The sequence below is a fragment of the Balaenoptera borealis genome, assembly GCF_965194805.1.
Source record: "Balaenoptera borealis genome assembly, chromosome: 2".
NCBI lineage: Eukaryota > Metazoa > Chordata > Mammalia > Artiodactyla > Balaenopteridae > Balaenoptera > Balaenoptera borealis.
In genome coordinates, this window is record NC_138867.1 from 176,418,195 (window position 1) to 176,434,854 (window position 16,660).

At 48.2% G+C, this 16,660-nt stretch overlaps 1 protein-coding gene across 1 annotated transcript; it reads left to right on the top strand.

Moving 5' to 3' along the window:
- The first annotated feature begins 18 nt into the window (after positions 1-18).
- IL27RA (interleukin 27 receptor subunit alpha) lies at positions 19-16,544 on the top strand. Its single transcript, XM_082381928.1, is given in 15 exon segments — positions 19-301; positions 744-861; positions 4,166-4,323; positions 4,406-4,563; positions 6,061-6,220; positions 6,525-6,598; positions 9,588-9,771; positions 9,857-10,045; positions 11,944-12,045; positions 12,120-12,278; positions 14,827-14,952; positions 15,338-15,431; positions 15,617-15,710; positions 15,830-15,988; positions 15,990-16,544. Coding segments are annotated over 15 exon segments (1,983 nt in total). The 5' UTR covers positions 19-201; the 3' UTR covers positions 16,098-16,544.
- Positions 16,545-16,660: the final 116 nt, after the last annotated feature.

Consider the following 16,660-nt stretch of genomic DNA (forward strand, 5'->3'; position numbering starts at 1 on the left):
CCACTACCCCTCCTCAGCCCCTGCGAGGGACTTTCCGGCGCAGCTAAGGGGCGGGGAGCCGAAGCGCAAGGTGCGGAGGCGGCTGGGAGGGGTGGCTGCGCTTCCCGTCGCTGCTCGGGCGCTGGACCCCGAGAGCTAAGCGGGCCGCGCTGCAGCGCTGGGCCGGGCAGGGCCGGGCCGGACTGGGGGTGCGGGGACGCCATGCGGGGAACCCGGGCCGCTCCCTTCCCGCCGCGGCCGCGCCCGAAGCTGGTTCTGCTGCCCCTGTTGACGCTGCTGTTCTGCAGGACTCGGCCCCAGGGTGAGTTACGGAGCGAACTCGTGTCGGCGCTCTGCCGCCGCGCTCCGCGAAAGCGCACATCCTCCGGGGTAAACCGCAAGTTTGCGGAATGAATGACAAAGGTCCGGATGCCACTCTGCTCCCCCCCGGGGCAGGGACCGGGCGAGGAGAGGAGTTGGGGAATGGGCGGCAGCGAGGTGGGAGCCAGGGTCCGGGGTTGGGGGGTGGTAGGGGAAAGGGCTCTTCGGGTGGTAACAGGATGTGGCTGGTAGAGGGAAGGGAGGAGTTATGCCCGAAGCCTGGGGAGCGGTGCCCAGCGCCCCCTTCCTGCTGCTCACTTCCGTAAGGGACCCTGGATCGCCCTCCACAGTTGTCGGGGGTGGGGGGAGTTCAAGTTCTGGGGTGGGAGGGCGGCTGGGGGAATTGACCCCCTTCCCTCGGACCCTCCCTCCTCCCTCTCCAGGCAGCCCTGGGCCACTGCAGTGCTATGGATTTGGACCCTTGGGCGACTTGAACTGCTCATGGGAGCCTCTTGGGGACTTGGGAGCCCCTTCCACGCTGTACCTCCAGAGCCAGAAGTAGTGAGTACAATGGAGTGATTTGGGGAAACAGAGGCTTTGGAAGAGTGACCACTCAGGTTCTAGACTTCTCAGGTTGAGAGGACCCATTAGTCCTGCCCATCCGCACCCCCCAGCCCTGCCCCACTCTCAAGCCCTTCAATTCCAGGTTCCCTTATTTCCTTGCTGTGTTACCCTGGACCAGTCACTTTCCCTCTCTGAGCCTCTGTTTCTTCCTGTATCAAGTAGTGATAATAATGGAACCTGCCTCTCAAGGTTGGTTCTGAGAATTCAATGAGTTATGCACTTGGAAAAGAAAATGCTTAATGATTAGAAGCTGTTTTTATTGCTGTGTGACCTTAGGCAAATAGCTTAACCTCTTTGAGCATATGAAAAGATCATTTGGTCTGGTGCTGGGGATGCAACGGTGAAAGAGACACAGAAAGCCTCGTGGAGCCCACATTCTGAGGGGGTGACTGATGTTGCTTCACAATGAATCACACATGGAAACACAAATTCATTTCAAGTTTGGCTAAGTGAGAGGAGAGGGAAAGGAACATTTGAAGATGGGAACTGGGATGGGAGGCTGGTCTTTTTTTTTTTTTTTAACGATGGTAAAATACGCATAAAATTTACCACCTTTTTTTCTCAGCCTTTTTTAAGTGTACAGTTCAGTGGAATTAAGTAGAGTCACATTGTTGTGCAACCATCACCACCATCCATGTCCAGAAGGGGGGGCCTAGGGTTTTAATTGGTAGAGGATGAGGGAGTAAGAGAAGGTCTTCCCCTTTTTTTAAACGAGGTGAAATTCACATAACATGAAATTAACCGTTTGCAAGTGAACAGTTCGGTGGCATTGAGTACATTCACAACGTTGTGCAACCAGTGCCTCTATCTAGTTCCAAAACATGTCCATCACCCCTAAAGGAAGTTCCATCCCCAACAGCAGACACTCCCTATCCCCTGGCAACTACTAATCTATTTTCTGTCTCTGAATTTGCCTGTTCTGGACATTTCACGTAAATGGAATCATATGGCATGTGGTCTTTTGTATCTGGCTTCTTTCATTTAGCATGTTTTTCAGGTTCATTTATGTCGTGGCGAATCAGAACTTCATTCCTTTTTGTGGCTGAACAATATTCCACTGTATGGATATACTATGTTCATCCACTCATCTGTTCATGGACATTTGGGTTGTTTCCACCATTGGGCAATTGCAATTGGGTGATCGTGACTAGCACTGCTTTGAACATAATGTGTCCAAGTTTTTGAGTCCCTGTTTTCAGTTCTTTGGGGTATATGCCTAGGAGTAAAATTGCTGGGTCATATGGCAGTTCTGTGTTTAACTTTTTGAGGAACCACCTAACTGTTTTCCGCAACAGCTACACCATTTTATGTTCCTACCAGCAACATAACATAACACATGTGTTTTTGTTGTTTTTTTCTGAAGGCCTTGATTTGAACCTTTGAAATCCAACCCTTTGGGATGTCCTCAACTCCTCTCTCTCTCTCTCTCTGTCACCCACATCTGATCCATCAGCAGGCCTTGCCAGCTCTATCTTCTACATTATCCAGAATCTGGCACTCCTCACTTCCTCAGCCCCCACCATAGTCCAGTCCCCATCATCGCTGGCCTGGACCATGCGGTCACCTCCTCCCTGGACTCGGTTTCCACCCTTAGCCCCACGGTCTGTTCTCCACCACAGCATCCAGAGGACACCTGTGAAATTCTGTTCTTATTTTTTTTTTAAATATTTATTTATTTATTTATTTGGCTGTTCTGGGTTTTAGTTGCAGCATGTGGGATCTTCGTTGCAGCATGCGGGATCTAGTTCCCTGACCAGGGCTCGAACCCCGGGCCCCCTACATTGGGAGCACGGAGTCTTTTTTTTTTTTAATTAATTTATTTTTTAATTTATTTTATTTTTGGCTGCGTTGGGTCTTCATTGCTGTGCGCAGGCTTTCTCTAGTTGTGGCGATTGGGGGCTACTCTTCTTTGCGGTGCGTGGGCTTCTCATCGCGGTGGCTTCTCTTGGTGCGGAGCACGGGCTCTAGGCGTGCAGTATGCAGTAGTGGTGGCACACAGGCTCAGTAGTTGTGGCTCGCGGGCTTAGTTGCTCCGCGGGGCATGTGAGATCTTACTGGACCAGGGCTCAAACCCCTGTCCCCTGCATCGGCAGGCGGATTCTTAACCACTGGACCACCAGGGAAGTCCCACACCTGTGTACTTTTGAATCAGGGCATGTCCCTCCCCAGCTCACAGCCCTCCAGGGCTCCCACCTCACTCAGGGTAAAAGCCGGAATCCTTCCTGCAGCCCATCAGGCCCTGTATAATTTGACTGTCACCTCCCCGCCCTCACCTCCTCCCACTTTCTCGCTCACTCACTCTACTCCAGAGTACAAGCCTCCTCCTCGCTGTTCTTCGTAAAACACCAGGCACAGTTTGGCCTCAGGAGCTTTGCACCAGCTGCTCCCTCTTCCTAAAATGCTCTTCCCCAGGTATCGCGTGGTTCCACACCACATCCTTCAGGCCTTCATTCAAATGTCTCATCAGAGAGCTTTCCTGACCACCTTTCCTAAAATAGCACTGTCACTTTTCATCCCATCATCACACTGAATCCTCCTCACCCTGCTTTATTGTTCTTTATATCGCTTATACCACCATCAGTTATTCAGTTATATATTTTTGAGTTTCTCATTTGCCTCCCCCACTGGAACACCAGCTCCGGATAGTGGGTCCTTGCCTGCTTTGGTCATAATCCTATTCCCAGCTTCTACAACAGAAGTATATATTTGCTGACTGAACAGTTGCATAGAAGTAAATGTGCGTATATGTAATAGGTGCTCAGTAAATAAAATAACCAATGCTCATATAACATGTATTGTGCCCCTGACACTTGCTGTTCTAAATGCAGTCCATTTCTCATCTCATTGTTCCCCTCCCCTATTCAGCCCTTTCAGCAGGCACTTTTTAAAAAACACATTTACTTATTTATTTATTTGGCTGTGCTGGGTCTTAGTTGTGGCACACTGATCTTCGTTGGGGCGTGTGGGATCTAGTTCCCTAACCAGGGATCGAACCGTGGTCATTGGGAGCACCGAGTCTGAACCACTGGACCACCAGGGAAGTCCCTCAGGAGGCAGTTTTATCACCCTCGTTTTGTAGATGAGGAAACTGAGGCACAGAGAAGTTAAGTTGCTTGCTCAAGGTCACACAGCTCTGAAGCAGGAGAACTGGGATTTGAACCCAGGCAGAAAATATGTTATCATTACGGCTCTGGGCCCAGCCCACTGTATGCTGCCCCGATTCTCGCGTCTCTCCTCACAGCCATTCCAACAAAACCTGGACTGTGGCAGTGCCCACTGGGCAGAGCTGGGTGACCATTCCACGGGAACAGCTTACCACGTCTGACGAACTCCTTGTCTGGGTGGCCAAGGCAGGCCAACCTCTCTGGCCCCCAGTCTTCGTGAACCTCGAAACCCGAAGTAACAGGCGGGAGTGGGGGTTTGCTATGTGTGGGGTGGGTGGTCTTGGAGGCCCTGGCTCAATGCACCTCCCCTTCCTCAGTGAAGCCAGATGCCCCCCAGCTGTACCCTGATGTGGACTTCTCAGAGGATGATCCCCTAGAGGCCACTGTCCAATGGGCCCCTCCTGTGTGGCCACCCCATAAGGTCTTGGTCTGCCAGTTCTACTACCGAAGATGCCAGGAGATGGCCTGGACGCTGGTGAGTGTCAGGGACCCTTTTCCCCCCACCCTACTCTGGGCGGGGCCTGGGACATCATTCCCAAATCAGACACCTAGCTCAGAGCTCATTCCTCAGCTGGCCCTGAGTCTGTCCACATTCCTCACAGAAGGCCTGTACATGCATCTTGTTCAGCTAAAAAATGTTCCCCCAAGATAATCTATAAATTCCATGCAGTCCCAATCCAAATTCCACTTGGAATTTTTTTTTTTTTTTTTTGGCCACGCCGCAAGGTTGTGGTTGCGGGATCTTAGTTCCTCGACCAGGGATTGAACCCGGGCCCTCGGTAGTGAAAGCAAGGAGTCCTAACCACTGGACCTCCAGGGAATTCCTTCCACTTGAAAGTTTTGAGAAACTCAGTAAACTTCCTCTAACATTTTTGTGAATGAATAAAAATCGTCAAATAGCTTACATTAACCTTAAAATAAGAGGTTAACCGCAGACACTTAGCATCTACTGTGTGCCAGACACTGTTCTAAGCTGTCTATTGGATCCTTACAAGAACTCTTTGAGGTAGATGTGTTTTATGCCTACCCATTTTACAGATGAGGAACAGAGCCTGGTTTTCAGTAAACACTCAAAAGTAATAAAAGCAGCTCACATTTCTGAGCACCTGCCACGCATCAGGGCCCAAGCTAAGCAATCTGCATGGATTATCTTGATGAGTACCCCCAACCTCCCTATATAGTAGATGCTTTTAAGATCTCTATTTTATAGTTGGGGAAGCTGAACCTCAGAGAGGTTAAACAACTTTCCCAAGTTCACACAGCAAAATAAATGGAAGACAACTCCAGTGCAATGGGACCCCAGGGGTTGGGGAGCCTGCCCATGCACTTTAAGAGCACAGCACCGAAGTTGCAAGTATCTTTCATCTCATATTTCATTGGCCAGAACTTAGTCACATGGTCTCACCTGATTGCAAGGGAGACTGGGAAATGTAGTCTTTATTCTTGACACACATGTTCCCGACAGATACGCAAGGGTTCTATTTCCAAAGGAAGAAGGGGAGAATGGATATTGGGGATAACCCACTGTCTCAGTCACAGCTTTTCATGCAAAACACTACAATATAGAGCAGAGTTGTTGTCACTGTGAATATTCATGCAATTCAGAGCAATGCTAAGATGCAGACTTTGCAATCTAACTGCCTGGGTATGAATCTCAGCTCCAGAACTCACCAGCTATGTGACCTTGGGTATGTCACTTCCCCTCTCTTGGCCTCAGTTTTCCTCATCTGTAAAATGAGAATAATATTAATAATAGAATTTACCACCTACCGCTATACCTGGCACAGAGGATAATCAACTTGTTTCTTTTTTTCCAGGGATTGTCCCAATTTTAAAACCAAAAGCCCTGTGTCCTACGAACCCACTTGATCCCAGGCAAAGCAGGACAGTATTGGTCATCCTACTGACATATAAGGCCAAGTACTTTCAATTCAATCTTCAGCCTCATCACTCTCCCCTGTCTCTCCCCCAGCTGGAACCAGAAGTGAAGTCCATACCCCTGACCCCTGTTGATATCCAGGACCTGGAGCTAGCCACTGGCTATGAGGTATCTGGCCGCTGTCAAGTGGAAGAAGAAGAGGATCTGTGGAGCGAGTGGAGCCCCATTCTGTCCTTCCAGACACCACCCTCTGGTGAGGATCTCTGGGCTTACCCCTACACCCTCAGCCCCTCTCCTGGAAGTCTGGCCAATCATGCCATTCTCATTTGTCATATTTTATAGTTGGGGAAGCTGAACCTCAGAGAGGTTAAGCAACTTTCCCAAGCTCACACAGCAAAAAAAAATTGAAGACAACTCCAGCGCAGTGGGACCCCAGGAGTCGGGGAGCCTGCCCTTGCACTTTAAGAGCACAACCCCAAAGTTGCACATATCTTTCATCTCATATCTCATTGGCTAGAACTTAGTCACATGGTCTCTCCTTTTTTCATCCTTGCCAGCTCCAAAAGATGTGTGGATATCAGGGAACATCTGTGGGGCACCAGGCGGACAGGAACCTCTGCTTCTGTGGAAGGTGAGTTGTGAGGACCATATCTCTGCACATGTCAGGAAACCCCAAATAACAGTGATGTAGAGGACTTCCCTGGTGGTCCAGTGGCTAAGGCTCTGCACTCCCAATGCAGGGGGGCCAGAGTTTGATCCCTGGTTAGGGCACTAGATCCCACATGCTGCAGCTAAAGATCCCACGTGCTGCAACTAAAAGATTCCTCATGCCACAACGAAGATCCTGCATGCCGCAACTAAGACCCAACACAGCCAAATAAATAAAATAAATAAATATTAAAAACCCAAAAAACAATGATGTAGGGAATTCCCTGGTGGTCCTGTGGTTAGGACTCTGGGCTTTCACTGCCGAGGGCCTGGGTTCAGTCCCTGGTTGGGAACGAAGATCCTGCAAGCTGAGCAGTGGGGAAAAAAAAACAACAACACAAAAAACCACCAAGAAAACAAAAAACAAAGAAACCAAACCAAACCAAAAAACCCCCCAAAAACAAAGATGTAAACAAGACAAAGGTTACTATGCTGCTCTCTTGAGGTTGCTTCAGGGCTTCAAGGAGGGGATGCTCAGAGAGGTCCTGGCATAGTGTTGGGTGCAGAGAAAGACTCCACCAATGTTGGCTGAATCTGGGAGATCTGAGCTGAGACATGAAGATGGGTACAAGTGTTCCAGTCAGGGGGGACACCAGGTGCAAAGATTTAGAAGCAAGACTAGACTCAGCTCCACAAAATATAGCAGAATATGCTAAGGGCTTTGATGCTAGTATTAAAGGGCATTGTGAGATGACAGACAAGAGTGAAACAGTCCTCACTGATGCACATCTGCTGAACACCTACCGTGTTCCAGACATTGCAAGGCCCTGGCTCACAATAAATACGGCAAAAAACGAAACAACAGGGCTCATACTTTCTTGGGCCACACAATCTAATATCACTAACTTTAACCATGCGTAATACCTACAGAGCTCTTACTATGTGCCAGGTCCTCGCCTACAACACTTATTTACATTAACTAACTTTACAGATGAGAAAATGAGACATAGAGAGGCTACCCCAAACCAAACAACAGCTAAGTGGCAGAGCTGAAGTTCTTTGGCTTTCAAACCTTAATTCACAGTTTCAGTGCCTCTATTTTATTACTTTTTTAATTCATTTTTTTTCTTACTTTTTTTGGCCATGCTGCACGGCATGTGGGATCTTAGTTCCCCAACCAGGGATCAAACCTGTGCCCCCTGCATTGGAAGTGCAGAGTCTTAACCACTGGACTGCCAGGGAAGTCCCTTGTGCCTCTATTTTATAACACATACTTTGTAATGCCCCCTTACTATACTGAAATGAAATACATAGCTAATATAACCCATATATACGTATATTTTAAAATGTGTATAATACAGTATATTGTATTATAACATACAGTGTACAGTGTATTGTAATATTCAGTAGAAAATAAAGGGGAAATAAGGCTACTACATAATGCAAAATATTCAGTTCACCAGTATGATATGAATACTAAATCTGTATGTACCTCATAATATGGCTTTAAAATACATAAAGTAAAAATTGACAGAACTACAAGGAGAACTCTATGAATCCACAACCGTCGTGGGAGATTTTAACATACCCCTCTAAGTAATTTCATAACAAGCAGATGGAAAAACAAGTCAAGATCCAGAGAATCTGAACATATAAATAACAAACAACCTAATGGACTCACATAGGAAACATCAGAACATGCATTCTTTCCATATGCAAACAGGACATTTACCAAAATCATCCACATGCTAGGCTATTGAGCTGGTTTCCAAGGACTTCAAAGGGATGAGGTGATGCTGGGCACATTGAAAAATTCTCTGATCAGAACACAGATTGTACTGGAAATAGATAATAAAAAGTGCTTAGAAAGTCCCCATATGTTCAGAATATTTTAAAATTCAGTGAATGTTAAAACCAGGTCCCAAAAGGTTTTGTATTTATACATCAAAATGTGTTTGGTTCTAGGATCAGTTAAAATTATTAGACAGGTTTTTCATCTACAGAAGTTTCCAGTTGGGATGACCTTCAAAAGTCACAAGGGACGTGGGACAATTTTTTTGTTTCTAGGAGAGGGTAGTGTCCCTGGCTCTTGCCCATCAAATACCAATCATTGAGGCAACCAAATATTCTCACAAGTTTCCCCAAAGCACTCTGGAGGGTACTATCCTCTTTGCTATGCGTAATTACTCCTCTATACAACAGTGGGAATTTTGCAGTCCCTAAGAACTGCACACGACAGACTAAGGTAAGGTGAGGGAAGACAGGGTCATATAAGTGCATGGTCAGATCCTGTCTTTAGTTAAAATCTTGATAATTTGTTTGTCATGGTTTTTCATTTTTGCATTAATTTTTTTTAATTAAAAAAAAATTTTTTTGACCGCGCCGAGCCGCATGTGGGATCTTAGTTCCCCGACCAGGGATCGAACCCACGCCCCCTGCATTGGAAGCATGGAGACTTAACTATTGGACCGCCAAGGAAATCCCTGCATTAATTTTGATTGATTAAAATATTGCATACAACAGGGTCCTACTGTATAGCACAGGGAACTATATTCAATACCTTGGATAAACCATAATGGAAAAGAATATGAAAAAGAATGTATACATATGTATAACTGAGTCACTTTGCTGTACAGCAGTAATTAACACAACATTGTAATTCAACTATACTTCAATAAAAAATTTTTTTAAAAAATATTGCATTAAAATATAATTTATCTTGATTGGATTTTTGGTATCTTCTCTTGTTTTGCCGCCAAGGTGAGTGCCTCACTCACCTCACCCTAGTTCTGGCCCAGGAGCTGTATTCTAATCCCACCTCTGCCACTGAGCCACTCTTGAGACTCGGTTTCTTCATCTTAGAGTGAAACAAAAATATTTCACAGACTGGTTTGTCAGGTGACCTCACTGAGAAGCACAGTATGTGCCTGATAAATGGGAGATATTAACCGCTTCTTCCCCTCATCCCTCAGGCCTCGGGGCACTGCGTGCAGGTGAGCTACAGAGTCTGGTTCCAGATAAAAGATCAGGAGGTGAACCAGGAGGAGACCCCATGCTGCAGCTTCTCCATCCCCACTCAAGCGGAGTGGGCTGGGGTGTCCGCCGTCAACGCCACAAGCTGGGAGCCTCCTACCAACCTCTCTTTGGCCTGCTTGGGTGAGAGGCTGTGAGCTTCCTCTGAGCAAGTGCAAGAGGGGACTTCCCGAGTGGACAGCTGAGATTTCTCCTCCTCATCCTCTAGGTCCAGGCTTTGCCCCTCACGGCGTGGTGGTCAGCAGCATCCCTGCAAGCTCGGATCTGCTGGTGACTTGGCAGCAGGGGTCCGGGGAGCTGCAGGAGCATGTGGTGGACTGGGCTCGAGATGGTGACCCCCTGGAGGATCTCAACTGGGTCTGGCTTCCTCCTGGAAACCTCAGTGCTGTGTTGCCAGGTGAGGCCCCAGGACACCTGGGTTCCCATTTCAGCTGTTGGAGAGCAGACTGATGGCTGGATTTGCAGAAGAGAGTGTTCAAGTATCATTAATTCATGCCAGAAATATTCATTGACTACCTACTGTGTGCCAGGCCATATTCTAGACACTGGTACACAGTGATGGCAGCTGATGTGTATTGGCATTTACCATAAGCATTAAATCATTCAAACTTCCTTATAAAGTAGGTTTCTGTTATTATCATACAGATAAGGAAAAAGGCCCAGAGAGGTTAAGCAACTCACCTGAGGCCATACAGCAATTATGTGGTAGAACCAGGATTTGAACCACATAGCCAGGCTCCTGAAGCTAAACCCTGAACCATCATCCTACTCTCCTCTCAGCAGCATCCCCACCCTCATCCCCACCAACATCTCCATCCTCATCTTGTAGGGCAGGCACCCAATGAAACAAAAAACAAGTACATCTGTAATGTAATTGGGGCAAAGTAAATCAGGGTAAGGGAGAGGAGGGAGGATAGCTATTTCAGAAAAAAAAAGTTAGAAAAGGCCTCTCTGGGAAAGTGGCATTTGAACTAAGACCTGAAGGAGGCGAGACAGAGAGCCATGAGGATGTCTAAGGGAAAAGCAAGAGGGAACAAACAGTGCAAAGGCCCTGAGGCAGGATTGTGCCTGATGTGTTAGAGCAGCAGTGAGGAGGCCAGCGTGGCTGGAGTGGAATGAGCAAGGGGGAAAGTGGGAGGAGGTGAGGGCAGGGAGGTGATGGGGCAGAGTGTGCAAAGCCCTGTAGGTCATGGGGAGAACTTTGGCTTTTGCTCTGAGTCAGGTGGGAGCCACAGAGGGTTCTGAGCAGAGGAAGGATGTGTCCTGACTCAGGTGCTTACAGGCTCCCCCTGGCTGCTGTGGGAGGAACAGACTGGGAGGGCAAGGGTTGGAGGTAAGAGACCCGGGAGAAGGGACTGCGTATGTCCAAGTGGGACATGGTGGGGACTGGACCAGGTGGGGACCAAGGAAGGGAGAGAAGCAGGCAGATTCTTGTTGGGGAGTCTTAGAGCAGAATTTTGGGGACCCATTTGGATATGTTGCACCTGATGTGCTCATCCAAGTGGAATTGTCCATGGGACTATCAGATACTCAAGTCTCAGGTCTAGCAATAAGTTCTAGGCTGAGATTTAACACTGGGGAGTCTGTCCTTGGTGTAAAGAACTTGGGAGAGCATGAGAAGGTGTTGAGCTAGAGATTTAGGACAGAGTCCCAAGACCCATAAGTATATATGGACAAAAGAAGAGGAGCCCCAATTCTGGAAAATTCCCAGTTGGGGAAGGCCATATGGCAGCATTAGGTTTTGAGAAGGGATTTCAGGAGCCTTACTTACTGTGATGGCTGGTGTCAGGGCCCCACTTATAGTCCAGCATTTGACTATCTCCCAGCCTCTGGCACCTGCATTCCTGGCCTGAGGGCTTTTTCTGATGTGAAGCATTTTGCCCGCCTGGACAGCTGGAAGTGCCGGGAAATCAAGGTCCCTCAGATGCAGCCCTCTATCAATGACTGATAATGGTTGATGGATAAATACCCCAGCTCCCACCCTCCTCGGGTGGGATGGTGCTCAGGATTGTGCTCTCTACTGCCACACAGAGTTCGCCAGCGGGACTGAGCCTTGGTTGGCCACGTTGGGAACTTGTTCTCTAATACATATTTACTGGGTGACTTTCCTTCCCTGCTTCACTTCCCCACTGCCCTATTGGTGTTTTCTGGGGTTGCCTCCCAGATAAATTACATTTATTCAAATTCTTATATCAAGGTGTCCTTCTGGGGACACAAACGAAGATGCCTACAAAATAAGAAATGAGTTGGGGAGGGGAGCCAACTCTAACTGGTCTTTGCTCCTCCCCCACTCAGGGGATTTTGAAGGAGGGGTCCCCTACCAAATCACGGTGACAGCAGTCTCTCCTTGGGGCTTGGCCCCTGCCCCCTCAGTCTGGAAGTTCAGAGAAGAACTAGGTAAGTGGTGGGGTTGGAGGATGGAGGGTCCTGGAACCCTGGCAGAACTTGACCCGCTGACTTTCTCTCACCAGTACCCCTGGCAGGGCCAATGCTTTGGCGACTCCAGGATGCCCCCCCAGGGACCCCTGCTGTAGCGTGGGGAGAGGTCCCAAGGCACCAACTTCGGGGCCATCTCACCCACTACACCCTGTGTGCACAGAGTGGGACCAGGCCTTCTGTCTGCATGAATGGTGAGCTCCACTGCCTCCTGCCCCTGCTCCCAGCCCCCACAAGACCCACCCATCAGTCTACCCCTCCCCTTACCCCCAGATGGGCCCCTTTGGCTCCCTCTCAGCCCCTGGGAGAACACACGCTATCATGGGTTCCCTAGTGAATAATAACCCAGGTGGCTTTCAGTGTAATAGACTGTCATTTGGCCATTAAGCATGAAGACTCCGATCTATATTTATTGACATTGAAAGATGCCTGTCATATTTTATTAAGTGAAAAAGATAAAAGGATTGTAAAACTTTGTGGGATGGTTCCATTTTTGTAAAATAAACCCAGCACTGAGCGAAGCAGAGGCACAAATATGGAAAGAAACTCCCCCACAATGTCAATAGGGACTGTAGGATTACATATGATTTTTAAAATTTATTTATTTATTTGGGTCCATCGGGTCTGAGTTGCGGCGTGTGGGATCTAGTTCCCTGACCAGGGATTGAACCCAGGTCCCTGCATTGTGTCTTAGCCACTGGACTACCAGGGAAGTCCCTAAAGATGACTTGTATTTCTTTTTTATACCTTTGGGTGTAGGCTAAATTATTCCTCTGAGCACAAATTCCTTTTTAAAATATCTTTTTTACCCTTTCCACTCCAGTTTTATTGAGATGTAATTGACAACATCACTGTGTAAGTTTAAGGTATACAGTGTAACGGTTTGGCCTACCTATATTGTGAAATGATTCCCATAAGTTTAGTTAACTTCCATCATCTCATATAGATACAATAAAAAGAAAAAGCAAAAAAATAATAAAAATTCAAAATACCCTTTTTTTTCTAATTACCAAAGTTATCTGTTCTTGTTTTAAAAACCGACACATTAAAGACGAATACTCAAGTATATCGTCATTCTCATCATTTCACCGATACCGACAACGCAGCTTCCATATTTTGCCATGCGTACGTTAACATAGAGATAGGAGTTGTGTTTTCTGAAAATTTTAAACTTTTTTATTATAGAAAATTTCAAGCACAAACAAAAGTCGGAAAAATAGTATAACAAATCCTTGTGTACCCACCATCCAGTTTCAATGGTTTTCTGCATTTTATCAATCCTGTTTCAATTTATCCCCACACTTTTTTTTTTCTAGAGCCTTTGGCATCATTTCACCCCTAAACAATTTGGTACTTCAGCATTTGTCTCTAACCGATAAAGCCTATTTTTTTTTTAACATAGATACTTCGCCATGATTGCACCTTGCACAAGTATATAGATATCATTAGGTTAAAAATCATATATATTTATGTGTACATGTACCTATAATTAAAAGAGGACTACGTTATAGGCCCCTGAAGCTTATGAACGTGATGTTTTGCAACTTTCTTTTTCTCACCTGATGATTTAACTTGGACATCTTTCTATGGCAGTATATCTTGATCCGTAGTCATGTCTCCTGTAATCCTATAACAAACCAAAAAGCTGCTTCCTCTCTTGGCTTGAAAACCAAAAAGGGCAATTCAGTTAAAAAGTAAACAAAAACAATTCCGGGAGGTGCAAATGTATTCCCCTCGTCTGGGGTGAATTTCCCTTCACTGGATTCTGTGCAGGTGAGGAATATGATACTCATGCATCCTTTTATTTATTCAGATATACAGTTGACCCTTGAACAACACAGGTTTGAACTGCGCAGGTCCAGTTATACATGGCTTTTTTCAATAGTAAATAGTACAGTACCATCTGCGTTTGGTTGAATCTGCAAATGTGGAACTGGGAATACAGAGGAACCACAGATAAGGAGGGTGGACTATAAATTATACTGTACTTAGATTTTTAAAGGAGTGGAGGGTCGGCACCCCTAACCTCTGCATTGTTCAAAGGTCAACTGTATATCATTTTTTTTTTTTTTGGTTTCGTTGGGTCTTTGTTGCTGCGCGTGGGCTTTCTCTAGTTGCGGCGAGCGGGAGCTACTCTTTGTTGCGGTGCGCGGGCTTCTCATTGTGGTGGCTTCTCTTGTTGCGGAGCATGGGCTCTAGGCGTGCAGGCTCAGTAGTTGTGGCTCACGGGCTTAGTTGCTCCACAGCATGTGGGATCTTCCCGGACCAGGGCTCGAACCCGTGTCCCCTGCGTTGGCAGGCGGATTCTTAACCACTGTGCCACCAGGTAAGTCCCCTGTATATCTTTTTTGAGTGCTTTCTCAAAAGCACTTGGCTCCTCAAGAGTGTAGGCACTGATCCAGGTGCTGGGAATATGGCCCCCGTGGAGCTAACTTTCTAATGGGGGACATGCAGGTATAGACAAAGTAAATAATGTCTAAGCAGTGTGTCAGATGGTGATAAGTGGTGGTTAGAGAATAAAGCAAGGAAGATGAGTGGTGGAGCAGGTGCTATTTTAATCGTGGGGCGGGGGCGGTCAGGGAAGCCCTCGCTGAGAAGGTGACCTTGCAGCAAAGAGCTGAAGGAGATGAGGAGGGAGCCATGTGGATATCTGGGGGAGAGTGTTGCAGACAGCATGGCACGTGCAAAGGTCCTGAGATGGGACTTGACTGCCTCCCCAACCGCTCTGGGTGTGTTCTTCAGTGAGTGGCAGCACCCGGACCATCACCCTGCCCGACCTTCACTGGGGTACCTGTGAGCTGTGGGTGACTGCGTCCACCATCGCAGGACAGGGCCCACCGGGTCCAAGCCTCCGCTTTCACCTACCAGGTACGGGCCTGGGGCAGGACTGCCATGGGAGGGGGCCCAGAGAGGGGGGCATTGGAGGGGGTTATCTAATCATTACTGAACTTCAGGGGGTGGACAACATTTAGACTTCGGGATGTTGATGGTGCATTTTGATGCTGCTAAATACTGCTGTGGATTATCAAGCAATGTGTGTCTCTGACCCTCTCACCCCATCCCTGACCTTGACCTTGACCTTTTCACAAGCCCCACTCCCACCCCAAGATTTCCCCCACCCTTAGCCCCTACCCATTCATAGGCCCCTTTATCCACCTCCCTTACCCATTCCCAGCTCCACCCATGAGCCTTACCTGACCCCTCCCCACCTCCCTGTGTCCAAATGTTCTTCTGCCCCTCCCCCCCCTTCCAGATAACACCCTGAAATGGAAAGTTCTGCCAGTTGTCTTTCTCATATGGGGTTTGCTCCTGACGGGCTGTGGCGTGAGCCTAGCCACCTCCGGAAGGTGAGGCTGTCAGACACATGGGTCTCTGCCCAGGTTGGGAGGGCAGCTGGGCGTTAGCTGAGCTTGGGGGGAGATGTGGGAAGGGGATGATGCTTCAGGTCTCTGTGACGTTCCTGGACCCTACAATCCGGGCATGGGTGTCTAGCCGCCTGGATTCCCTGCCCTGACTCTTACCTGCTTGCCAGGTGCGTCCACCTGCGGCACAAGGTACTACCCCACTGGGTCTGGGAGAAGGTTCCTGATCCTGCCAACAGTAATTTCAGCCTGCCCCACATGAAGGTGAGCAGAAAGCTTGGCTTGTCAGGGCCCTCGGGGGGGTTGGGGAAAGCTCGGACGGTGGGGAGTAGGTGAGAATCGGGGGGTATGAGGGGAGGCATCTCAGCCTCTTCTCTTCCCAGGAGGTGCCCCAGGCCCAGCCCCCTGGGGACTCGCCCATCCTGGAAGTGGAGGAGATAGAGCAGGTACCGATTACGGAGGCCCCCCAGGCCTCAGCCCCACTGGACTCTGGGTATGAGAAACACTTCCTGCCCACACCCGAGGAGCTGGGCCTTCTGGGCCACACCCCAGGCTCCAGGTTATGGACGGAACCAACCCCAGGAGGGGAGAGGGGTGCTCATTCGACAGATGAAGACACTGAGGCTCAAAGAAGCTGAGTCACTTGCCTGAGGACACCCAGCCAAGGAAAAGCTGAGATTGAAGGACCCCTACAGCAAAGGGCCTGGCCCTACAGGGAATATACGGATGGATGAGGGGGCAAAGAAAAATATATAAAATCCAGAGTGGCAGCTGCCTCCCCACATCTGTCCTGCTGCTATAACAGAACTGTAGTTGGGTGCACTCCCAGCCTCCCTTGCAGCTAGGTGCAGCCACGGACTGAGTTCTTATGAGTGGAACATAAACAGAGGTGACATGTGCCTACAGTGGGTCTGCGTGGGGGCTCTTCCACATTCCCTTCCCTTTCGCATGAGCTGGAGCATTGATGTGCCCTGTGATCCAGCTTTGGCCATACCCAAGGTGAAGGTGGAGCAAGAAATGGAAAGGAACCAGAGTTCCCGAGTGATCGCATGGATCAGAAATGCCCAGAGAAATAAATTCTTCCTGTTTTGATAGCTACTGTAGCTTGAGGTCTTTTTGTTACAGCAGCCGTATCTACACTCTCACTGATTCATAATCTTTGATTCTAGCAGAGGGAAGCCCTCCACTTCCCACCAGGAGCCGGTGAGGTGGCT